General features: G+C 40.2%; 2 protein-coding genes across 2 annotated transcripts in view; both read right to left on the bottom strand.

Annotated features, from left to right (window-relative positions):
* Positions 1–4,108: 4,108 nt before the first annotated feature.
* S1PR1 (sphingosine-1-phosphate receptor 1) lies at positions 4,109–8,491 on the bottom strand. The gene is made up of 2 exons (XM_075038795.1): positions 8,179–8,491; positions 4,109–6,931 (listed from the first exon to the last, which is right to left on the bottom strand). The coding sequence occupies exon 2, from the start codon at positions 6,797–6,799 to the stop codon at positions 5,660–5,662; it is 1,140 nt and encodes a 379-aa protein (XP_074894896.1). The 5' UTR covers positions 6,800–6,931; positions 8,179–8,491; the 3' UTR covers positions 4,109–5,659.
* Positions 8,492–11,767: 3,276 nt separating this feature from the next.
* Positions 11,768–26,901, bottom strand: part of LOC142035976 (putative oxidoreductase YtbE) — a 53,211-nt gene continuing 38,077 nt past the window's right edge. Inside the window, 7 exon segments of the mRNA XM_075038794.1 lie at positions 11,768–11,979; positions 11,982–12,059; positions 12,676–12,717; positions 18,134–18,235; positions 20,272–20,331; positions 20,870–21,052; positions 26,247–26,338. Of these exon segments, the coding sequence (XP_074894895.1) occupies positions 11,953–11,979; positions 11,982–12,059; positions 12,676–12,717; positions 18,134–18,235; positions 20,272–20,331; positions 20,870–21,052; positions 26,247–26,338 (584 nt within the window). The 3' untranslated portion in view covers positions 11,768–11,952.

Here is a 26,901-nt window from a genome sequence, read left to right as displayed (position 1 = left end):
CTCAATCACAATCTCATGCCAAATTCAATTTTCATGTTGTGAAAATTGTTGTTGTACTTTCTCTGTAACCATATAAATTCTATTTCTATTGCTTATAGCAATTCATGCCCCCACCTTCACATTATACAACCATAGGTGCTCAATATAGGTAAGAATTTGTCTGAGACAGTATTCCAGCAGTTTATACCAGTGTCCTGCTAAGCCAAGAAGTCTTGGCTTATGTCAAGCATACCTATGCTTAAGAGAGCAAAACTACCTTTAGCAGACAGGTCAGGTCAGCACCAAAAAGTGTCAGCTGTCAGCTATGATTCAAACCACAGATTTTTCCCAGGTAGTGATACAGGTTTCATCGATGATTTCGTGGAGCCTAGCAGATAATTTTAACCCAGTATTTATACAGTGATTTCCCTGTAGCCTGTGTTTTCCAAATGTTCATTAGTCATCAAAAATTATGTGGTCTGTATGAGCCTGCTTCCAGCTGAGAAGAGTGAGTCCAAATAAACACTGCAAATGCTACATACACATGTTAATATTTAATGTGGCTTTGGTCACGCGTGTTTCTGATGAGCCGTTTTGATGTATAGTTATTGTACCATGTATTTAACAATGGATCTTCTCCAAACAATCATTCACAAAAGCTCAAAATAAATATTGGCCTTTGTATCAGGTTTCCATTATGCAACTACTAAACCAGGCTTGGTGGAAGGTTCACAGATGGTTGACGGAACTTTGTCAGCACTGCTTTATTAGGACTTTTCCATGCCGGAGCATTCCTGGGTGTGGCTGCTGGGATTTCCTGCCTTTTTGTCCTGTGAAGGTAGCACAGAAGGTCCAAGTGCAAGGAAATGGTTCCCGCTTCACTCCCACGTAAGATTTTTTGGTAGGGTAAGAGATGTGGCTGTGCAGAGCGTTCTGTGCTGGGTGTGTGTGTGTGTGTGTGTGCGCGCGTGTGTTTGGAAACTGCTGGTTTGATACAATGTCTCTCTGAATTCCTGGGGGAGCAGGGGGGACACAAGGAATGTGTCACCCTGTTCCTGTAGGGGAGAGGGTCCTTAACATTGCAGTTCTCTTCAGTGGATCACATAAGTGTACACTAATTATGTTCTCAACTTAAAAAAATCCACAATTTTTTTTGTTAATAACTTATATTAGATGCTTGAGTTTCAGATCTCTCTAGGCACTTCTTATTTCAGGAGAAAACTTGTACTGGAACAAGTTAGCTGTACCACATGTTCTTAAATCTAGCTCCTGTGTGCAGGGTGAATTTGATTACTGTTAATTATCATAGAAAATCCTGTGCATACAGTAATAATTGAAGGGAGATTTCTTGACCAAATGTGATTCTTGCAGACTGTGTAAAAAGAAATAAGGTTCTATCAGAATAAATTAGATGATAGTGAATGAGCGAACTCTTTCCATCTGTAAATGCAAAGATGGGATTAGAAAAGTTTGTGAAAGCTGATTGTGGAAATTGAATTTAGATGGATTTTGTTTGTTTGTTTCTTAAATCCTTGAAGGTTCAGTTACAGTTGGATTAATTTCCTTTTCTAAGAAAAAGGGTATGGGGAATTATTGAAATACAATAGAAGTTTTCCTGGGGAATTTCAGAACCCCATAAATGACGAAGCCTGTCCTTGAGGAATTTCCAGCATTTCAGAGCTGAGTAGGTTACATAGCTCTGATCTACATATCCACATTTTTGGATGCTTTGTCAATGTGACCCTTTTTACAACATCTGATAATGCCTCAGCCCATACAAAATGCAGTCAGTATTGAGATCTTCCAGGCCAAATTAGGAATTAGGAAATGTTACAGATGGGCAATCCCTATATTTCTTAGTTGTCAGAGTAAGAAAAGGATCGATAACAGTATTTTTACATTTTTATGTCCCCTAGTTTTGGTCCTGTCTGCCTGCATTGTACAGCAAGCCCAAGGTTTGTTCCTTCTGAGCTGTCTGTAGGGCATTCTGGCTGCAGCCCCTCTGTTGCCCAATATACGTCCCTCTATACCTGGGTCTCACACAGGCATACCTGGTCAGGAAGTTGCCAGGGAAGCAACAGACAGATTTTATGATCATTTTCAATCCCTGTTCTATTCCTTACACTGGAAGAACAGCTAGGAAAAAGAATCAAAGGGCCAGGTTACTCCAGATAATTCAGGCTATTTTATTTCACATAGACATTTGGTATAATGCAACTTTTCAGTTCTCAGTTCATTTTCTCTGCCCGTTTGTCACATGTCCAACAACAGAACAAAGCCGCACTCCCTTTTGGGGTGTACAGAAGGCAGTCCAGGGCCTGGGAAGGATGCTTTCTACATCGCACACTGCAAAACTGTGCACTACACATCTGGCCTAACCTGCTAGTGTATGGTAATGCATGTCCGTGGTCAAGGAGCTGTGGAGTTCCCCCATAGGAAGTGAAAAGCAGTACAAATGGCCTTTTATTTTTTTCTCAGCAGGAACCTTTGCTTTTATTATTGTTATTATTTATTACAGTTATTGTTCTCTGTCTGAATCTTGTCTGCATGCATACATGTGGCCTGTCTGTGGAGGAAACAGATTTCAGTCATCATGATCAAGAGCATAGGAAATGCTTCCCATGGCCCAGTGCCACACTCTGGCATTTGCATTTCTTTTATTGCGTGAATTACATAGGGCTTTGATTCCCCTACCAAAACTGGGCTCCCATCACACAGTCACCTCCATAGGGGAAACAGTCATTTTCCGCAAAGGCCCGCAGTGCAATTATATGAGATAGATAAGTGAGGGATACAGAAACAAAGGCAAAGGGAAGGGAAGTGACTCACCTGTGGTCTATCAGCTACAAATACAGAAAGGCTGGTGGTAGTCATGAGGGGCCAGTGAGACAGCCATGCTGTGAGACAGCTCGTCCCTTGCCACAGACCCATGTGGGACAAACAACCTTAATGCCCGTAAGGCTTCAAGAGTGGAAGGGCCCTCGTCCTTTGGATAAAAAACACCCTTACAAATTCAGACATCCCTGTACATTGCCTTGTCCCCCTACATCGCCTTTATTTACTCACTGGTAGCACATTGAGGGCTTAACTTGGACTTTCATGGTTTATATACTTTTGGTGCTCTGCACAGAAGTGACTTTATCCCTGGGACAAAGCAGTGCTTTCCCTCATGACTGTCAGCACCCAGCATAAACCATCCCTGGCCAAATGAAGGCCTGAGCCAAGAGAGACTTTATCTTTTGCGTAAATACAGATTTGACATTTTTTCCAGCCCTGCTCAGGTCACTAATTAAAAGCTTAGGAAGTGAGCACACATGAAATCATTCCTTCCGTATAGGCAGACAGATGGAGAGAAATTCCAGCCTGTTTCCACTCTTTTGTCTTTGGGGCATTTTTGGTATTTCCTTCAGGAAGTGAGGTTATGACCCAGAGCCTTCCTCAGTGAGTAGGCTCTTGTTTCCCACAGTAAACCTTGCACGGCGATGACATACAGCACAAGAAGGTGAGGTTTATCTTCACACTCCAACTGCATCCTGTACAAGCTCCATGGAACTTAAAAGTAATGCTGAGAGGGAATGGCCGCAAGAGAGGAAATGGAAGTCAAGCCTTTGGAAGAAGTAATGCAGTACGTATTCAACTATGCTGCCACAGTCTTCACTGGTGGACCCAACAGAGCTGCAGCAGTTACGTAGCTGAGGCTGCCATTCTACGTTTCATAAACTTCCCTGATGTTTGCAATAAGCTAAGAATTAAACTTACAAATTATGTTAGTGATATAAATTAATTATTTCACCTATTCTACTCTAGACAGTCATGGTAAAACTGGCAGGCATCTGTCTTTTCCTCTGTACTTCATTAGCTCTTGGAGAAGAACTGCTACTGTAGAGATTCTTTTAATGGCACTTCATCGATACAGCATGTGCTGATGAAAAATTATATTCTAGCATTCATTTTGTATTTTACATGATCCTATAAGTGGCATTATGCATCTTATGTCCCCACAGAATTGGCTTAATCCCAGCATGTACTGAAATCAAGGAATTCTTTCGCTGGCTTCTGTCAACAAGAAACCACACCTGGCATGAAACCCCCACAATACTGCAAAACTACTAGTAATTTGATAACAGAATCTTTAAAAAAAAATCAGTTTATTAATGTTTAGAAGTCAATAAAGCTATGTGCAAATTGAACAATAAAAGTCAGAAACATTTTAAATACTATTTTTTAAACCAGAAAAAACCCAAAACAAAACAGTTTAATTGCACTGGAAATTTTACTACAAAGGCAATAAATTTTCTTTACAAAATACCACTTCTAGGAATTGCCAATAACTGTAAATCAATCAATTGCTCTCAGCTATCCCAGATATACCACTTTTGTTATAGTAATACTCTAGGCACATGAAGACTCCTGCATCTTATTAACTTATTTACATTGTACACATTCAACCCCATTAGCACAGGTTAGAAAAATAGAGGAGTAAAAATGATGCTGTAAAACAAATACATTCAATTTAATGACAGGTACTTTCTCCATGAACTGATAAAATACAGACATCTTTGCTGAAATTATAAACATTAAGAAAATGTGCCAAAATGTATTGCATTTTGTTATGGAAGTGCATTTATCTATAGTCATTTCACTTCAACTTTCCTTTTATTTTTCTGAAACTCAAGGGACTCTCTTCAGATTTTCCAACTGATCTTTACCTTTGGAAAGACTATGAACCTGACACTGAAATGCCCCTTCAGTGTTTAACTCTTCCTACTTAGGCAAAAATCCTGCTGTTGTCAATAGTATCTTATACCATTAGATTTACTTTCTGTCATCTTAAAGAGAAATGACCTTTAGTTCTACCTTGCATTTGTCATGATAATGCAGTTTATTTAATGCTATAGAATAACAAGGCAATCAACGTATGGGGCTAAATGCTGCTCTGAGCTACTCCATAAAATTTGATGCAGTCAATAGAATTGTACAGGTGAAAGTTACTGCAGAGTCTGGCTCATGGTCTTAAAATGTAATATGGACTGACAGCAAAAATTCATAACTATGATCTTGCTAAATAAAACCCAACAGCTTTGGACTCTGCAAATAAAACCTTATCACTTAAAACTCTGGAAAGTGATGCCAAATTATGGTTGTACATGGTGTAAGTTATATTTGTGTGATCTCTTTCCTTGTTACATGCTAAATGAACACTTCTGACCAACTATACAAGAGCCACCACTAAATTCAGTACAGAAAGATCTTTGTGTCAGTGGTTTGCTGCAAGTAAAGGAGAAATAACTTCACATTCTTCTCACATGGGAAAAAAAAAAAAAAAAAAAAAAAAAAGCTTCATTCTCCCTCCTCCCCCTCTCTCTTTCTCTCACACACACCAGGCATCATTTCACCAAGGCATCAGTCTTTCAGAGTTACTAAGGAGATTTCAGGATATGAATGCGCCTGACAATCCTGAGCTGCCTCAGTGCAAAGACAAAACATGTTCCAGGGAAAAAGATTTTCGAGCCAGAACAGTCTGTCCCATTTCTTGAACTCCAGCCTCACAAGTGCACCGTTTGCCTCATTAGAACTAATGCTACTTGCTCACTTAGCCCAGCGCTACTGCCGTGAGCAGGAGGCGTCTCAGCTCCCTGATTTCAGAGGAAAGCTCTGAAATACACCCCCATGGTTACTCCTAAGAAGATGAGGTAACATTGCCCGAAGACATGATGGTTTCAGGACGGTCGCCTTCTTCCTTCTGCGGGTGGGAGGAGTTGTCAGACTTACTCCGGCTGAACTCCATCCCTCCAATGATCGGCCTCTTGAATTTGGTCCCAGAATCTGCTGGGGGACATTTGCAGCAGCACAGAATCTTGATGAAAGCCCTCCGCATCTCTTTGTTTGTCAAGGTGTAGATGATAGGGTTCGTGGCTGAATTGAGCACGGCCAGTACTAAGAAATACTCTGCTTTATAGAGGATTGGGCAGGTCTTCACTTTACACCCCACATCCAGTAAAAGCAGGATGAACAAGGGAGCCCAGCAGGCGATGAAGGCACTCAGGACTATGATCACTGTCTTGAGCAACGCTAGTGACTTTTCTGAGCTCCTAGTAGCTTTGGTAATGTTTTTCCGAAATGTCAGCCTGCGGCTCCTAGTCCTCACCATGGAGTAGATCCTACAATAGAGGACGACAATAGATAGCAAGAGGCCAGTGAAAACAGTGGTGCAAAAGAGAATATAGTGCTTGTGGTAGAGAGGCAGCACGGTGGAGCAGTTGGACAAGAGGCTGATGCAGTTCCAGCCCATGATTGGGAGTCCCCCGAGTATCACGGAGATAACCCAGCAAGCACTGATCAGCAAGAAGGAGCGGAAGCTGTTGCTGCCATTGTGGAGTTTCATCTTCAACATGGTGATGTATCTCTCAATGGCAATGGCCAACAGACTGAACACAGAAGCTGACAAGGCAACAAACATGCTGCCTTCTCTTACAAACCACTGGGAGGGGGTGAGGCTATAGGTTTTGTGTCCAGATAGCAGGAGGTTGGCAGTGTAAGCCACACCAGCCAGCAAGTCTGAAAGAGCCAAGTTCCCAATGAAATAGTACATGGGTCTGTGAAACTTCTTGGTTTTCCAGATGGTGAGCAAGACAAAAATGTTCTCTAAGATTATAAAGCAGCAAATGATGATAAAAACCACCGACGTCACTTTTATTCCACTGTCCGTGTTCTCATTTAGCTTTCCTGTGTAATTATAATGCTCTTTGATGACATAGTTGACATCGGTGCTGGCGAGCTTGCCGACGACCTTCAGCGGGGCGGTGGTGCCGGAGCTCATGGTGCCCGGCTGGGTGCCGCCTCCCCAGCGGCCACCGGTCGGTGATGCTGAGCGCAAACCCGGTGGCTGTCCCGCAGCTCCTTGGCCCCGCAGCCTGCCTGGCGCTGCTGCACAGCCTCAGAAACCACAGCCCTGAGAACAAGAGGCATAAAGCCCACAGTTAAAAGAAGGCAAGCAAACAATGTAACAAATGATAAACGGTTTATAATAGTCTGCTAGTTTAATTGTATGTCAAGAGTCACCCATGTATTCACACAGGAATCGGTTTCGTTCAGCTGCTAAAATATATTTAAAAGATGGTTAGGCATATTCAATCAGTAAAGCTAATAAGACAAAAAAAGTTCTGTCATGCAGAGCTGAACAGATAAATTGGAGTCAGCAAGGGCTGCGTTACTGGACTTCTTCCAAGGCGAAAGATCTCAAAGCTCCCCAGCAATAAGTTCTAGTGTATCTTTTTCTTCAATAGGAAACACACCTTGTAATATAATGGCAAAGATTTAGAAAGGGAAAGGGCTTCATTTGATTTAACTGCAAATGCATGAAAGCCTGCACAGAAATGACTTGGCAGAAGACCTGTATTCTCCTCCATTAATAAAGTTGGAATAAGCTTTGGAAGGGGGCAGTTACGCAGTTTACTGAGGCCATCTCGAAGAGTGGTGAATTCACTGATGTATATATAAGCAAGAGATCACCTCAAAGCTGTAAACAGGAAAGGGGTGCCCTTGCTAAATAAAAGAAAGAACGTGCTTTACAAAACCCGGAGCAGTAAAAAGTTTAGAAAATCAAGAAAAATATGTAGATAAGCTAGACAGCAAGCCCATTCCGTGGGTCTGAAACAAAGGATGGCAAAAAAATACCTCGCATTTGAATAATTAGCATTGCAAGCTTTTGAAACGGGCGTGACTAAAGAATACAGATATAGAGGAAACCCTCTTTACGTATAAACATTTCCCAATGGACATTTAAAGTAAAGACATGAAATCACACCGGGAAAGAACAGGCAGAGTCGTTAAATTACAGCCTAAGCGGAGCAAAGCAGGAGGTGCGAGGCCAGTGGGCTCGGCTCCCCGCGCTGCTCCCGGGCTCCTGTCCCGCACCGCGCCCGGCCCGCTCCTGCTCCGCTTCGGTCCCTACCGCGCACCGCTCCCGTCCCGCACCGCCTCCGCCGGACGCAGCCTCAAGCCGGGCCCGGCGGGGCCGGGTACAGCCCCCTCGCCTCTTCTCTTTCGGGAGCTCCGGGGGTCGCGCCGAGAGGCGGCCCGCGGCGCTGGTACTTCGCGGCGGCCCCGGGCTCCGGCCGGGTCGGCCCCGCGCCGCGGCGGTGCGCGGGCTGCGGTGCGGCGCGGTGCGGTGCGCGGCCGCGGCTGCCCCAGCCTTACCTCGCTCAAGCGCGGCGCGGAGCCCCCGTCGGCCCTGCGCATCTTGCGTGCCCGCGGAGCGACTCCAGCGGCCTGGCCGGGGGCTCGGTGGTTTTAATGTTTCTGCAGCTGCTGCTCTCCACCCCGTTTCCGATTATTCCCTTCTAACTCCTCCCTGCTTGCCGCCACGGGGCCGCTCGGGTCGAAGGACCTGCACAGGGGAGAGCTGGCAGCGCCCCGCCGGCGGCCGGGGCATCCCCGCCGCCCCGCCCCGGCCCTCCGCGGCCCTGCCCGCCGCCCGCCGGCAAGGGAGCGGCCGCGGGCGCTGCCGTGCGGGGGCTTTTATGGACCCCGCGGGCCTGGGGAAGAAAGAGGGGCCAGGAAGGCGCGAGGCGGGGAGCTCCCCCGCGGGACCCGCTTGGCCCTGCCCGGCCGCGGGAGGCGGGGAGGGGGACGCCCCGGCCCGGGTCCCCGCCCCGGCCCGGGTCCCTGCCCCGGACGCCGCTGCCTCCTCCCACGGCCGGCGCGCCGCTGGCCTCGAGCGCGGCCCCCGCGCCTCGGGGGGGGCTGCTGGGCACCTTCCCCCCCCCGCCCCCCGTCTGTCTTCCCCCTCCGAGCGGTGCCACCGCAGTCCTTGCTGTTAGGGGACGCGATAAGGAACGTTTAAGGGAATACGTGGAAGAGGCTCTTCCCTTCTCCCTCTGTACCAAGGTGGGGCCGTGCAGAGGCGTGCTGCTGTCCTGGCAGGGCAGGCCCGGTGTCTGCGGGAGCGATCGTGCAGGGTGTCACCCGCACTCGCGGCTGCCCCAGAGCAGGCACCAGCCCCGTGGGGCAAGGCTGGGCGCCAGCCCGCACGGGGGGAGGGCAGAAGTCAGCACCAGCCCGGGGCGGATGGGGGACCCAAGTCGGGCCCTTGTCAAACGCGACCCTGCGCTGGTGTTTCCACATGCCAAAAAGTCTTTAAATCTTCAGCGGGGGCTGTAAGATAACCTGTGCATTTGACAATATGAAAAAAGTTTTGAATTCATTTTTTAAAACAAAACTGGCAATGATGACTACTTACAAGAACAGTACTATTACAGGGAGACTGAGAAAGAAGTGAGTTTAGGTTTTATAATTCCTTCTCTCTTCAAACTTTTAAAGAAAAACCACCTCAGTGTATGTGAAATGCTAACTCTGGTGGTAATTTTTCTTCTTCCTTCCTTGCTCTGTTCTCTTTAACTCCATGTCAAATTGAAATGCAAAAGAATATCATAATAGACCAGAGCTCAATATATTAGGTGTTTCAGTTCATAGCATCGCACCAGTCAATTAGCAGTAGCAGTTGTTATGGGGAACTTTCCTCTGAAAGACAGCAAGAGTAACTCTACCCTCAGGAAGAGAGTCCCTCTTACAATAGTCATGCTTGAATTGTTCCACGCCTCTCCCAGAATGACTCAGATGAATTACACTGGCAAACAGACATTTACTCTTCTACCACAAAGCTAGAAACTTGAAAAGATGTTTAGCCTCCTGAGAGCCTGGAGGAAAATACAGCCGTTAAATTACAACTGTCAGAAAAGGCATGTAAGATAAATCACGCTTGAGGTTGACATATGCATCCCCTGCAACTGCCTGACATACCCTAGATATTTCAAGCTTTCCCCCTTATTTAGCTAATTTACAGAAAATACTAAATAAAAGTGCATTCATTAGGCATTTTCCTCTAGGAAACAATTCTCACATAATTTTAAGCAAGAGGAACATATTAAAGGAACATGCTTTAATTAAAGGATAGAATGACTCAGGGTTTCAGCAGTCAGATGTACAGGCTTTCATGTTTAGGTTATTGGTTAACCAACTGAGAGGGCTCCAACTCAGAGATGTGACATCCAACAAATTATTTGTCTGAGGCTGTGTAAAATACCTGGGCAATTTCAGTTCCACTCCAAATATTTGGGTATTTGTATCACAAAAAGCATCATTAAAATTAGAGGACCACAGACATTTATAGCCCTCTTGACATCTCAACAGAGAGGAAACTGAAATATAGCTTCATTCTTCTCAGGCAAATGAAGCCAGATCAGCTGGATTTGCACTGAAGGCTGTCCAAAACCTCAGAGATGATAGGTTAACGTGGCTCAACTGCACAGGTTGTAGCCTGCTTACAAGGGCTGAAACACAAACAGAGGTAAAGTCAGGTTGGTCCAGCCAACTCTACCAAAAGTATGCTGGTGTCTCGGTAAGGTGATTTACATCAGCGTTACACTTCATCCCTACCAACAGAACAAAAACTCTTTTCTCAGTACCTCCCCAACTGCCAGGTCCAGCGTTAAGGAAGCTTGTACTTCTGTGAAATACACTACAGAAATCCAAGGTATATATAGCTCCTTTGAAAAATCGACTCTGGAATTACCTACAGTCAGAATACGGAGACAGGACAACACGATGTTATTCACACACCATTTCAGAAATAACCAGAATGCAGGTCTCTGTTGAATGCCAGCAGGAGGGCTGCACAGATCAGGACACCAAACTGATACATAACAAACTTGACCTGGGTAAACCGGTTAAAAACCCTCGAAGTTTCCGCAACATGTCCACAAGCATAAAGAAGCAGACACTTTTGTTCACAGGGATCTTATATGTATGTGCTCTTAGATACTTGAGTTTTTAGGATGAGCAGAAACTCACGTTTTGGGGCATGGCAACATAAAAAAAAAATTGACTGCCTGTGACAACCAAAGTTCTTGTGGAACCTCCTATCAGAACTTAAGTGCAGTGGGAATTTCAGAAAACTGGCTAGTCACAGGGCAATTTCCTTGCAGGAAAATGCTTTGATCTTGTCAGAAAAGAAGTTGCAAGCTGGGGTACTCCCAAAGCCTGGATACTAATGGATCAGTGGACTCTGACACCACCAGAAGACCCTACTCTCTGAGTGCTGGCACTGCTGGACAACTCATGATTGCATCAGAGGAGTGTCTGAACATTATCCATCTTGAAAAGACACAAAAAAATCCCTGCAAGACATATTAGCAAAGGATTTTTCTCCAACACATTACTTTTCTGCACCTTCAAAAATCTTTATCTATATAAGCAAAAAGTGCTTTTATTCATTCTGACACAATTTAGGCCACAAACTAGAGCCATTCCTCCCGGATGTGCTAGGTCAAGACAGGAGATTGTTGAAACAGTACCAACAGAACAGGTTTGCTCACCAAGAAAGTACCAAGAGTGGCCTGCAGAATTCCCCAAAATTCTCATGACTACATGAAATGTAAAACACAGTGTAAAAAGTCAGATTCAGATTTCTACTGCAATCCCAGAACAAATATTCCATATTTTGAATAATTTTTCAAGATTTACATGCATTGTAGCATGCTCTTATATGTGCAAATGTAACAAATACTTTTCAAAATCTGTAACACGGACACCCTCCCCCCCCCCCCCCCAATCTGTTCAAATGGGTTAAAATGACACCTTAAATGAAGTACATGCAGGCAAAAGAAACTTAATGATAATACTGTGAGATAGCTCAACCCGTACTGGGAAAATATGCCAGAAAGTTCCAAGAAAGCAGAGAAAATACTGGAAGTAAGCATTTCTGTATCTGTACGAAATCAACAAAGAAAAGAGTAAATGAATGATTTTATTAATTTGTTAACATAACAGTATATATAAGCCATTGATACTGATTTTTTTGATTGATATTTATTAGGTACTCTGAGTACCCAAGAAAACAATTTAGATTTGTTGTTCTGTTTAAAATTAATAAATGTTTCAGTTGCATCACTAGATGTATAGAACAATCTGGTTTTAAGTTACCCTTTCCACAGTGGATAGGTTAGATGAATTAATTTTCTGTTTATATTCATAGTGTTCAAAAATTTCATATCTTCTTCCCTCAGATTAAAATCAAAAACCTGGGTTGGAAAGAAAAAAAAACAACTGATGAGAACACTGCAAAGACTAAAGCACACATATTTGTTTAGTATTAGCATTCTGTAATTCAGGTGGTCTGTTTTTATTTTAAGTTATTGATAATGAATTAATATTAAATGGCCTATTCTGTTTTAAAAGGCTATTGTAAAAAGGTTGCTATATTAATTTTTGTGAGAATTTGTACTTTTTTTAGATCACTAAGCTGAACATAACATTAGGAAAAGCTTAAGTCCAAGTGGAAAGAATTGAAGTAGTTGAGAAAGTGACATGCAATAGGTTTACTGGGTATCACTGCACCTAAACCATAACACACTTTAGTATATCTAATCGTGATACATGTTTTTTTCATATATATTAAAATATAGCAGAAGTTCTACAGTAATGAAACTGCATAACGCAGCATTAGAAAACTTTTTGAAGGTTAATTTTTTTATTCCAGTGATATGCATCAGTCAACTAAAGTCCTACTCTAGTTCACCCTAGAAGAAAACGTAAAGACATTAATGGACAAAACTGAACTTAACGTGCTATTCTGAAGAAACAGAAGTCTTAGATGGAAAATCTGCAATTATTTGGCAGATTATAGATATTACTTACCAGTAACATGGGGAAAGTGGGAAGTAGTAAAATAATCATTTCCTGGAAAAAAATAAACAAAGCCACCTGTGATAATTTTTCAGATTAATCAAAGGCATTTCTATCTGGTTTATGATAATCATGCAAAAAATCTCACAAACCATGTGATATAAAATAGCTGCTTGCCTTTTCATGAATATAAAGACTCCACCAAATATATATATTTCAACAACAGGAAAGTGAATTTATACCAAAATATATGTATAACCTTGACAGCTATGCTTCAGATTAATCTTCCACCACCTTTATACTGCACCCAAAGCAAGTGATTTACTGTAAATTCACCTTGGCAACATTATACTTATGGATATTCAATGGGATGAATCCAGGTCATGAAGAACCATTAGGAAAAAATGAATTCATAGAAAAAAGAAAAACAAACCAGAACAAAACAACCCAACAATCTCTGCTCTCCTTGTTACCAGAAAATTGTGAAACTAATGGTACACTCCCCACCCCCTCCAAATTTCACAGCCAAGTTATGAACTCGGCACTAGTTCATTATACTGGAATTTTGAAGCATCATCTAGAAAGTCCTGGAAATCTATTTTGCTGGAGAAAAAAAAAAATAGAACAATCATTAATAGGATGATAATGCTGCTAACATACTCCTGAATCTCCTATTAGTAGTTCAGCTACAGAATGGTTCTCAAAGGGCACCGGCTAGCAAAGCCACTATTAAATATTCCTCTTGGGCACAGTGATTGAGATTGGTAAAATGCATCTGTGCAAAGCTCCTTAGAGAAGCACATCCCATAATGTTGGTCATGCCTACAATGGTTTACACAGTGATACATGTTGTATCACTGGGAAGTAGCATCAGCGTCATTGATTTAAATTAATTTCAGGCTTTGTGTTCTTCCCCCCCCCCCCCCAATGAGTAGTGGCCAGTTTTGGAGATAGTACTCATGCTCTGGTCCCTTAGAAGTCATTACTATTCTGTAATGTCCTGGCAGTTACAGTTAGTCCTATGTGATGCTGCAGATGGATAAGCAGCCATTCATAAAGACAAATAGTAAGGCTGTATCATTTATATCATAAATATAACATAGGCTTACTACAAGGCAGTGTAAATACTCAACATTTTCTTTCAAAAGTGCAGACATCTTAATGGAGGCTGCAAAATGTGCCAAAAGATTTAGTACACAGAAAGACTCCCAGCACAGCAACATGAAAGATTGCCAGAAGGTTGGCATATCTGTTGTTTTTACCCAATGCACCATAGTCAGAGATGAGCTTCAAAGCTTTGGAAGGGGTGTGGCAACATAGAAAGAGTTAACTGCTTGGATTCAATCAGTGTCAGCAAGACCCACTCCATCTTTGTCCCCATTTTCAAAAACATAGGGTTAACGTCAGCTTTCCTGTCAGAACAGTTCAGCATAGCTATTTTAAAAAGAAAAATCAGCTAGTGTTAACCACAGTGCAAAAAGAAGGGTGAATATTATGCAGTCTGCTGGGCTTAGTGGATTTGTGAACTTACTAGTATTGCAGTTTATTACATGTGCTAGTCAGAAGAATAATGTCTTGAAAGTTATGTTGCAGGTCAGGTGTGGTAGAAGCACTTCTGCAGCCTGATTAAAAAAAAAATTTTTCTCAAGTATGCACTTTACAAAACTATTCCCATTATTTTTCAATTAAGCATTCTCAGGTGCCTTCATCTCCAGTAACATAAAAGATTAAATTCAGAAATAGGCAAGAAAAAGTAGAGAGGGAGCCACTCAGACAGGAAGCTACTTAGCTGCATAGAAAATGGCCTCACCCTTTCCACTGACTTTCAGTTTATTTTTTTCCTTTTCTTGTTTCAAGAGAGCTCCCTTCAATTAAGAGTCACAGTGCTCCTGCAAAGGCAGCTGATTGCACTTAGCTAGATAACACTGATAAATTGTATCTTATTTTAAATAATGGTTTATCTCGACTAGAAAGGAGTGCCCCAATCAGGCACTACCATAAATGACCTACATAATATGGAAGAAAAAGTGCCTTCAATTTTCAGATGTATACCCTGTTCCTATTGGCAAGATGATGGGTTACACTGATAAAATGGATGCATTGCTGTATCTTAAAAATGGTCACTGTAGAAAGGGAAAAAAGTTTTCTCTCTAGAGAAAGCTTGTCTTACAGAAAAATGGACAAGGGGAACAATTTCAGCCCTGGGGAAGAATATGCATATAATTCCAAGAATTCACTTGAGGGATGAATTTTGAGTTTAAAAAAAAAAAAAAAAAAGTCTTAAAAAAAATGAGCACCTGCAGGCTAACTGACCAAAGAATAAAGAAAAAAAGGAGTTAAACTTCCTGATTTTGTATGTTCAGCACTTTTATATCCTTTTGGTCTTCAAGTTCTGCTCTTATTACAGAACATCGCTCCTTACTGCTACCCCTAAATCTCACAACTGTTCACTTTCTAATTTCTTATTAGTTGTCTTATTTCTTTATATTATGATCAAAGTTGTCAGTACTTCAGAAATGTTCATTTAGATGAGGTGATGTGACTTATTCTTCAGCGCCTTTGCTTAAAAAGAAAACTATCTACCACATCTGTAATGTCAATTGAGTCGCAGAGAAGAGCATAAAATATGAATCTGAGTCTGCTTTTCCTTCTGCAACCTGATCAAAAGCAAAAAAGGATTTGCTCAATGATTCTAAGTTAACTAACGTAGCATAAAACTTGTGAACACTGTATTCAAAGGAAGAGACTCCAGTGACATATACCAAGCTCCCAGGAGATAACAGGGTTCCAGTCTCTTGGGGCAATTACAGCTTCTAGCAGAAAGCAATGGCTATTAGTGATGGCACAATGTGCAACACTGCATGCTACACCATAGGATGGGTCAGCTGAGTTCTGGCACTTAAAAAGCTATACTGCCTGAAATTACACTTGACTTTGTACATAGTTAAATTAAACTCTTCAGTTCTAAAGCCACTACCTGGTAGCAAAGGTATTGCTAGAAAAGCCAAACCCAACCCAAACCCCAGAAAAAGTCCTGAAACAACAATTACTAAGTCTGAAGGTAGTTAGGTCAGTATTAGATTAAAACTGTAACTTGCCACAACTGCTCCTTAAGAAGAATACTTTTTTAGTAATACTATTTTTATCTGATTATTCCTTTCATTACTCATTGTACTGCTTAGATACCATGATTTAGATCAGAGAAAATGGTGGCTCGACTTCCTAGCAAAAGCAGATGCAGATACAAAAACCACCGTATAATCTCTTTGACAGAGGAAACAATGAAATATATCAATGAATTAGGAAGCCATCCTCACTGTAGGCTAAAGTCATCTATGTGGGGGATTAGCAAGAAAATCTGGTTTAGTTGTATTTAGCTCAGAACAGGGAGGTAATCAGTCAGAAATAAGTGCAGAAAAAACAGCTGTTCTAACCAACACGGGACTTCTAGCCATGTAGCTAGTCCTAAGTGATACTGTTCTGGTAATACTGAAGCTAGAATTTGCTAGCATATGTAAAGATTTGGTTCACTTTGTATACATCTTTTGCGTTGGAAACAGTACATTGATGTGATGTCTGTTTCTTTAGGGAGAACTAGAGGTAAAACTCCAACTTCTCTTGTAGTTTCGAGGAAGTCTTCACTGCCAAAAAGCCACACTGAGTGAATACTAGGCACATGATTCGCTTCTAGTCCTCATTTTATGAATTCAGAAATGCTGTGTAGCAAGAAGTCCTTCAACAGCACAGTAACAGGTTTTTTTCATATTACTAAGGTATTGCTCTATAAAGTGACTTTTCAAAAGCAGGATTAGCTAATACCACTGGTAGAAAGGTTTATTTCTGTGCAATCTTTCCAATTTTCACTTAGTCATTGCCACCATTTTCTGCAAAAGCTAAAAAAAGTCTAAAAGTTACCTTGATTTTATAAGTAAGCCTTACTTTTTGGAACTATTGGACCCCTCATCACAACAGTGAAGCCAGGTATGTAGTTGTTTTTAGAATACTAAAGTGGCATTACTGGATACTGAAGCACCCCAAACTGCAGGCCACACTTGAAACTCTAGAAAATAACCTTAATGTGGAGATTGTGTCTCTTTCTTGGAACAGTACATTGTACAGGTATTAGTGAGCGCAGCATTTCATACAATATCTTGTATTTTAAATAATAACACATTAATTATTCCAGAGGCAAATCTAGACAAATTTTAGCCAAAGTGTTTACCAGGAAAAAAACAGTCAATTATTTTGAGGAGCTGTTATCAAAAAGGTAAGTTTGTCTGTATTTTAGCCAAGCTGTATAGAAGCTCTACTTTGAGGATAAACAATGCAGGCTAGAATATATGATTGCTGTAAATCACTTCTTGATAAAAAACTAAGGAGCTCTGTTTCACAATGTGAGTAAAGCAGAACAGCACTGGGAAAACTGCCTCAGGAAGTCCACACACAATATAAATCATAGTCAGATTTTCCATACCTTTCTAGACACAGGAACTCCTAAAATATCAAACCAATGTGACTAGAAGTTGAATACCCAGCCGATAAAAGACTCTGCAGACATATTTCTCAAAACAGATCTGTAAACTACATATATCTATATCTATCTCTCTATATACATACATATTTTATAAGGAAATCTGAGGAACAGTATGGTCTCTTAATGAGATTTCCTGGACAAATCCAAAATGAAAGCTAAACTAATTCTCACTAAAAGCTACACAAAACTCACCAGAATTTCCAGTAAGAGATAAAGATCAGTAATAACAAAGATGCCTCTTTGGCTCTTAGAACTTGCTGCTCAACTCTTAGCCATGCAGGTAGTTTATTTGTACATGGACTTCTCTGGAGACATTTCTACTTTGTTATATCTACAGGCTAGTAAATAATATGCATAGAACTCTCTGGGTCAATGCTATTATTATGCAATAATATGCATAATACTTTTTTTTGGTGATGCTCAGATACTACTTATTACAGGGAGATTGTATTTTTGATGGGGATTTGCAGTATACTGTACAGTATAAATACTGTAATAATAATATTAACATTTTTTCACCCAGCTTTTTCTTCTTTGTACATTGTATCCCACTAACAAAGTACTTGAAAAATTATTTCATCCTTAACACCTGTGTTGTACACTAGTAGGTATCATTTCTTCTTACATTTTTAAAGAAGGGAGATCTCCTCATGCTCTTTGATTAAATGGCCTGATCCAGGGTCAATGGCATAAATAGGAGGCTTTACATGGGCTTCAATGAACTATGGATGAGGATTTGAGATGGAAATGCAAGATGTCTGTACAAAAGTGCTACCCTCAAAAATACCTTTTGTCTGTTATCAATTTTAAGGATTTCAAATCAGTTATGATTAATAGCAGCCATTAATCTTATGATTATATTCTTATTGTAACCTTCCCTGATTTTAAATTACGTGGTGTGACTCACTGATCACTGACAAAGGAAAGAGCTCAAACCTTCATTTGCATGATAAGGCTTGGGTCCCAGGAAACATGTCTCCCATCATGCATTCCATTCAGAATTTCAACATCGTCTTCTGCTATTGTAAAATCAAACACCTATGGGAATGCATATATAGTTAACATCATGAACACAGACAGAATCAGGAGTGTTTCTGTTATTTAAACTGACCAAGATTCATTTAAATGCGAGGCAGAACTTTTTCTGTGTTTTTCCTTCTGGAAATTCTTCTATTTTGGCATAGACAAATAATTCCATTAAGCTGATGGGCTCCACTGGGTCCTTTGCTCCTTTTATGACTAATTTTTTTTGGTAGACTTTGTTAAGATGGTTTTGTACCACTCTGGCCTCAGGCAAGGGTCCAAGAAAATGGTAGCATCAAAGCTGTTTTTGACAGCACTCTATATGGTCACTGCCAGAGATATATGAATACCCTGACTGCAATCCCTCTGGAAACCTGAGCTCAGTATTTCACTTACATCCCAATGTTCTGAGTGTTAAGAGTTCTTTTCCTCAGAACTTTAGCCAAAGAGAATTACTAGAACGTATCAGGACATTCATAAAGCTAGCAAACCAAAGGTTATATCTATCTTTTCCATGTGTACTTAGACAAAACACTCATGCATCAGCTAATACAGAAACAGATACAGTGCTATAGTGCCTCAATACTAACTTGAAAGCAACCACCTGTCTTTATGCATAGGTCCTTACAGCCACCGACTTCTCCTGTTGCGAGACCTGCAACATGAATGACAGCGTCAGTGTTTTCTTAGCAGGTGTCTTATTCAGACATCATCACTTCAGAACCGAAGTTGCTTTAAGCTGGTCTGTTGTCTTTGTCAGAGCTCCTCCATACTCAATAAAAAGATCCTGTGGAGCCTGAACTTGTGCCAAATGAGCTCCTCCCATCCTGCATTATCCAGCAATCACTGTCTGCTGGAATGACCCTTGTAGTCAAACCTCAGTGCTCAAGCTTTTTAAACCTAAACCAGGGACCAGTCACAGAACTAGAAATACTATATATTATATTAGATACTGAGGGCTTAGTGAGACCCATGCTTTCACCAACTTGACTAGAGGTAGTAGAGACTCAGGCCAACACACTGGCACAGGGGAAAGAAAAAACAAGGGAGATGTGATAAACAACACTCAGTAACTGTGCCAGTTCTCCCCTCCTCCTCTCCTGCCTAAGTGTTTTAAGTTTTGCTACAATGCATTCCCTCAGTTGTGCAAAATGTATTTGTGGGGCCATAGAATGAACTCTGTAAAAACCAGAATTAATCTGGATTTAAAAATATCATTAAGGACAATAAAATAAAAATAATAAGGAAGGATTTTTAACCTGGTTTTGTTCTCTGATCTGGTTCACAATACACCGCACACACACAGATTTAACTAGCAGGTGCAAACTTTCTTCCTCATTTGCCAAAACACTTCATACCCCTACAATATTTTGGAAGTAACAATAAAGTTGTTGTGGTTTCCCCTCCCCCAAAGAAAGCATGAAGAGTAGTAATGAAGTAGTAATGAATTAAAAACATTAGGTATGAAAAGGAAATTAAAAAAGGGTGGGGGGAATCATGCTGCTAATCCTCATTCGTTCCCTACTTTTCCTTGTTCATCCCCTTCATGCTGGGACCTTCTCTGCAAGTCGAGTAGAATGAAAAAGGTAGGGGAAGAGTCAGCTCTGGCAGGACTGTGATTTCCTTAGAAGGTCTCTATCTGGGATATCCCCAAGGGAGTTTTACAGCTTTCATACAGTGTTATCCATAGCATGCAAACTCCTTGTGTTTGACCTGTATGCCTATCACAAGAAGGACCTAACCATAACCAGATTAGGATGCTCTGCAATCAACCAAGTAAAAAATAAAAATATTAATAATAAAAATCAACTATGAAAGGTCTTTCTATGGATACCTTTTTTATACACAGGGATTAGCTCTCCAGGTGATTTCTGACGTTTGTAAATTATGGTTTTCTACTATATATTGTAGTAATTTTATGGTACTCTAATTTGCAGGTTTAACTGAGTTGCCCCAATATAAAATTGGTATAGGAAAATGGGAAGGCAAACCAAGTATTAAAAACAGTAATGTGAACGTTCGTCAGACTTGAGTGCATAACCAAATCTTACCTTGCAGTTTTCCTCTATCCTTTCTGCTTCTGTGGACTTTGGAATAGTGACAATCCCATTCTGAAAAACATAATACTTCTCGTCATTGAAATTTACATAGTTTCAAAGAAAATGATCTCTCTCCAAAACATTTCAAGACACTTCTCATGTCTTCTGAGGTTTTAATTTCATTTTTCAGAGGACACTGACATTTCTATATGCTATTTTCAATTGCAGTTATATACATTGCATTAAATTCCAACACAGATTATGTTGTTTATGTCAACTTAATACACTATTTCACTGCTTAGTACTTTGTGTTGAGTGACAGAAATGGAAAGATGCACCATACTGCTTGTAACATGTAGTTTGAAAACATCTCTTTTATTGGTGGTGCTTTTTATTCTCTACAATCAGATTATTTGCATATTTAAAATACTACTGTGCTTTGCGTACAACATTCCAAATTTCTAGTACACAGTTAGTTCACACGATATCAACATACTGAAGGCAAAAATATGTTCTGTATAAATTCTGGTTTGATGCACAAACCCCAAACTATTTGCATTTTTTTTTTCCCTGAGAGAGGAGACACATTTTTATTACCACCCTCCATTACCTGTGTATTCCAGTGTATGCAAATCTGTGCTGGGGTTCTGCCATATTTCTTTGCCAGCTGAATGATACTAGGATGAGTGAGTACTTCACCTTTGGCTAAAGGACAGTAGCCTTCAAAAACAATATCTCTGCTCCTACAATAACCGACCAGTTCCTGGGGTCTTTGGAAAGGGTGGTATTCAACCTTAGATAAATAGAAATAAACTTTTAGTAAAAACCTTGAGAGTACATATATTAGAAAACATAACTGATAAATGAAAATACTTTTTCTCTTGTTTTAAAAATACAAGATGAGCAAAATCACTGCTTCTGGGAGACAGATGTAAGTTACCAGTTTTACAAGACATGTGAAAGATATTAATCCACAAGCATTTTGCCATTAATTGGCACAATAGTTTACTATGTATTTTATGTTTCCCCAAGAAGTAGGGTGCATGGAGCAGTTGTCTGCCCTACCTGCAGTTGGACTTGCAGAAATATATGAAAATGCATAGTGGAAGTCAGCATCAGGTCATTTTTATTGGTGATTTGAGACTACCTTCTCTTTCACAAATCTACTTCCTTTCCTGTTTCTTTACTAATGATCTTTGAGTTGCACAGGCAAGAGGAGAGGGCTGCGCAGGGACTGGGTTTACAAGAGACCAACCAGAACAATTTGCTTAGGATGAGGACCTGACCTCAGAAGCAAAGCCTATTGGCATGGATTGTACATGGAAAATCCTGTATTCTGTGTGTGGTGTCACCAACAGCTTATGCAGGGAAGCAACCATGCTGCAGAACGAAGTGTGAAGGAGACCCTTTGTAGGAAGGAAGATCATAGATTGCCAAGAACCAGTTAAGAGAGGAAAAGTAACAAGCTACAAAGACATAGTTGTTGGAAGCAAAAGGAAACAGAAGTTACTGGAAAGTAAGGATCTCAGAAGAGCCATGTATTCTGGCATGTAGCAAAAGCCAAAAGAGAAACTCTGTAATATTCCTTAATATGTCATTTAAATAAAGGATTTCACAGTTTATACATTGTAAGAAGCATACCTTCCTCTGCATTCAGATGAAAATGAGTAGTGTTTTCTTTTACAAAATAATTATGTGATATATTTTTGTGACTGGCCGTCACCATTGTTCCAGTGATCTAACTGTTGCGCATTTTGAAGAAAAATACTCTTCTGAACAATTACCTCAACACATGGAATCTGGAAAGTTTCTTCTGCCACAGAGAGGACAAATGAACATTTCCTGTTTCTCATCTTTAGTACATGTTGTCTTTTCAGACAACAATAGTCGCGAACAATAAGCTGGCAGTCGTTCAATAAGTGCTAAGAAAAAACTGTGCCCCTCGAAGGCTGGGCTGAGTCAGCCTAAAGCTGCTATGATCTAAATTACTAGGTGGACTTGGGAACACAGTTCAAGCAGCAGACATCCATGTCTTCAACCTTTGATGTTACTTGACCTTTGAGTAGCCTTTGTATTTCATGTTTGTATGTGTAAGACCAGTGTTTAGGTCATACAGTTATTCATGTGTTGGCACCTGAGCTGACTAGAAAATATTCTCATTGTTTTTGTGCAAAACTATGAGGGGGAGGGGGAGAAAGAAAGAGCAAGCAAGGTGTATTACTCAATTATTACAATAGTAATAAGCAATTTTAGTAGACGTTCTTTATGCTAAGTGTAACAAATAACATAGCCTAGAAAATATCAAAGAATGAGGTATTTAGGATCAAATGCTGAAAAATCTGCAGTACTCCTATGGCATCAGGTGACTTATTCAGCATTTACTACTAATATAACTGCAAGCAGAATTTACCTGCTGGTCTAATAAGATTTCTAGGCAGCACAGTTCCAGGTACACCAGAAATACTTCAAGCAAGAAGAGCATGCTGAGATGTCACCTGCCTGCTCCACAAGCAGAACACACAGCAACAACTACTGCCCACCTGGGAAGATTATACTTCGTGCCTTTCACTGCATCAAGAGACTCCCAAATTTTGTGAACTGAATTTTGGCACATGCAGTTGTGTATTGGTAGCAGCAAGTATTTTTCTTCTTAAATATATTGCTAAAATAATCATCTGCCTAAAATAAAATAAGCACTTCCGAATTTATTTTTCTTGTGAAAACTTTCTGGAAGGTTCTAGCAGCATCTGAATGCAAGGGACTAGCATCCTCAGCTAGGAGAGGCAGAGGGTGAGTGGCCAGCATGTGCTTCCCCTCAAAATAATAATTCCTACTTCCTGGCTTGCCCCACCCTTGCTATTTTAGTCCCCAAACTTTTCTCAGGCGAGGGCTGTCCGTCATATGGTGGTAGAGGAAGATCTCGATCTTTTCTGGCACTCTACCCTGAGTGATTTGTGTGTAACAACTGGCAGTTATTTAATAAAACAGTTTGCAGTTCACATTACAGAACTCTTCACAGCTGCTACTTGGTCAGCCACAGGGGAACTCTAAATAAGCACTGTTTTTTACGACAGTCATAGCGCAATTGGGAAAAGTTGAGCTTAATAAAAATCCTGACACACAGACCTAGAAAGGTCATAACCTGGATGATGGTATACAAGAGCCTTACTCTTTCCACCCTGCTATGGGTTCTTTTCACCTGGTAAACTTCCCCTGCATTTGGACTTCAGTCAGTTTCTCAATGGGAATGCAGAGTCTTACAATTATTTCTCTTTATAAACCTGAAATATAAGGCTAGAAATGTTTTCTCTATAGAGAAACAGTTCAGGTGAGCTTATGTACAAAGGGTTTGTTTCCTAATGCCTCACTACACTAAAATACATTTCTACCTTTAACAAATTTACATAATAGACCTCAATATTAAAGGCAATATTAACAACATCACTAAACCTCTCTGAGGTCATTACACAGTAGCTTGCACTTCTTTAAAAGCAGAAAAAATTTTGATGAGCATTCCTACATGGAATTCAGGGACAAACAGTTTATACTTGGTTTCAGTGTATCACTTTATTAAATGAAACATATATTAATTAAATTCTTATAAAATGTAATCTTTTTTCCCTAATGAGCAACAGGCATAGGAGCCTTGAAAGAGACTTAAAAGACTTCCTTGAGCGTAACTCCAAGCTTACTACTGCAAAGTCAGTTACAAACTCTGGAATACAAACCTTTAACTTCTAGGTTGTAAGTTTCATTCTACGTGATAAAATACTTATCATCATTTTACAGTGTTTAACAGTATTTTTAACAGTAGATTGTAATTTTAAAAGGTGCTTACTTACTACTAAATACCTTAACAATACTGTACTCTTGAAAAGACAGGCCCTCCCTACTTCTTTAAAAGCCATGATGATACTGTTTTTTCAGGAACCAAGAAGAGAGGCAGTACTTAGAACTTGGTCTGTAAAATAGAAGCATTGCTTACTACCTGCTTTGCAAAGATCATAAAAGTCTAATAAATAACCTCCTTTCTCCTGCCTTCCTACTTCTTCCTCTTCACAGAAAACAAAAAAAAAAACTTTAAATTTTTACATCACAAGAACTGTTGGAATTGTAAGAACACCCTAAATTCTCTATACAAATTTAACACAGCTAAGAGGGAAGTGATTTTCCTTCACTTGTTTCTTAAATATTTAGACTTTGTATACAATGATTGTTTGCAAATGTTTTGTATTTAGAAATAAGTTCATTGAAAGAGTATGCTACTTTATGCATAAATATAGCAAAGATCTTTTGTATTTTAAATTCTGGACAGTGAAATAAGAATTCAGTATAGCACTTCCATTCCTAATTTAAATTTAGGAATTCATTAGTTATTTGATAATGCTTAAGTAATCTCACCATCAGACTCAGTAAGTCTCCAACACTAAGCAAGAAACAGAACAGTCTTTTGAGGATAACCTGAACTACGGCTTATAACATTCTTGTAACTCTAAAAAGTGTAAATTAATGCTATAACAAAACTGTTCAAAGTGGAGCAGTTTGCAGTGGCATGGATATTTATTTCATTGCTGTTTTTTTCATTTTTCATTTGGAACAATGCTGTGCATCACCTTAAAGAAATGACTATTTGAATACAGCAGGGTCACGCTCCCAGCCCCCAGTATCACTACTGTCTCAACTTTTTGTCTCCTCTTTTTCAGCAACAGAAAAAAGAGATGCCATCAAATAGTATCAAGAAACAACTTTTCTCCATTAACACTACTGACACAGTAAGACTGGTAACATTTTGACATTGTGGGTAACAGGAATTTTCAAAACAAATCCAAGATAACTTTTTTCCTTGCAGTGATTTAGTAGGCCGTTCTCATTTAACGGACAGTAACAACTTATGCCAAACTCCAGTAAGACTTTGAAGATGTGTATTTGTGAAAAGGAGACACAATTGAACCTTGGCAAACTCACTGATTCTTAAACAGTCATCCACCTGCCCATCTTAAGACATATTTCAATGGCTTATTTTGAATCACTGAATTTAAATACCTTATATGATTTTACATTAATTTAACATTACTCATAATTGTCCTTTAGTAACCTTTAGTCTAGTGGACAGCAAAAAAATCAGAGATGTCAGGTTCTGACAGTCACATTCTGAGCAACCTTTTTACAGCTGTTTAATGACATTAAACCACAAACAGCTGCCAGAAATCCTCACCACCTGTACAAAGGGAAAAAGCATGCACCTGCACTTCAACCATTCCCGTTCCCAGTTCTACATCAGCATAAGCACACTTTCACTGGCAGGAGGTGGTAGGAATGGGAGCATGAAGTTCCAGCACAGCTGTAGGCAGAAAACTGCAACAAGGGAATAGCTGTAAGTGTCCTGGAAGTCTGCTGGTATGTAGGTGGCCATTTTTTATCTGCCTAGGACAGCAAAAAAATTCTGCTAGGGCTCTCGCAGCATCCTCCTAAATGAGAAGTTCACTGAATTTAATATGAACTTGAAATATGAATGAAATAAAGGGGGAGCAAGGGAAACAGCACCCTTGCATGGATATGTAATCACCTGAGGCTTTCAGTGTTGCTTAGAGGAATTATATATAGTATTTGAATAAAGGCTCTCCAGAACCTCGTTCACTCTGGAGATGCTAAATGTTCAGTGCTCCTTGAATTTTATTTCTAAACTGTTTTATCACCAAAAACTGGCACATGGACCATTTGTTTGTGCCTTAAAACCAGACACAAACAAGTAGCCTGGGAGAAACTGGGGGAAAAGAAAGGAGGAAGGACTTCCCCTCACTTCGTGTCATCTTCCTGAATGGTTTTCAAGGCATATATAGAAATGAAAAAGAAGAAACTGTATGACTAAGGCTAGTTTGGGTGTAGTCTTTCAGGCATAGGGGTGGTGATTTTTAACCAAAAAAAAAAACCAACCAAACAAATAAAAAACCCAAACCCAGATACTTTAAATATATTTATCCACTCACCCGATTAACATGTGGAGTAATCACAGAGTCTTCCTTTAGTTGCTCAAGGTGACTGATAAGGAAGTTGCTTACACCAATTGAACTACACAAACCTGATGGGAAATAGAAACAGTTTTGGGACAATCCTAACTATTTGGGAGCATGATTTGAAAAATACCACTTTCAAGAGACAAAATGATTGTACTCATCATTTCTGTATAGCAAAATATTGCAAAGAAACACAGAAAACCAGCACCAAAATCTAGTTTGACAGTATTATCTGAAAGCATGTTCGTCACAGTTACACTAGGAAATCATTTTATAATCTAAACACACTGGAAACTCCCCAGTGTATAAAAACTCCAGGCTAAATTCTGGGAAAGGCTAATGTAGTATAAGCAAAGAACAATTGGACTCCACCAGAATGAAAAGAAGGAAATGGTGTTCCGAGCAGCTTGCCAAAACTAAAGAAAAGTGGAACGTTTGCTGAAGACTAATAAGGTGTGAGCAATACAACACAGGAACACGCAGCCCAAATAACTATGTAGCACTGGTTATATTTTTATTAGATCATTATGAGATGTTATGTAAATCTCAGTATAAAAGCTTCAATTAAGTGAGCAGTATCTAACAAGAACCAAGAAGCTTAAAAAAGTAGCTAGATTTCTCAGCTCCT

This window comes from Buteo buteo, chromosome 10 (genome assembly GCF_964188355.1).
Source record: "Buteo buteo chromosome 10, bButBut1.hap1.1, whole genome shotgun sequence".
In the NCBI taxonomy this organism is placed as follows: domain Eukaryota; kingdom Metazoa; phylum Chordata; class Aves; order Accipitriformes; family Accipitridae; genus Buteo; species Buteo buteo.
This window is presented reverse-complemented; position numbering and strand designations above follow the sequence as displayed.

Bases quoted from the DNA above. Each gene is read 5' to 3' on its own strand.
- S1PR1 (XM_075038795.1), bottom strand. From the start codon at position 6,799: ATGAGCTCCGGCACCACCGCCCCGCTGAAGGTCGTCGGCAAGCTCGCC.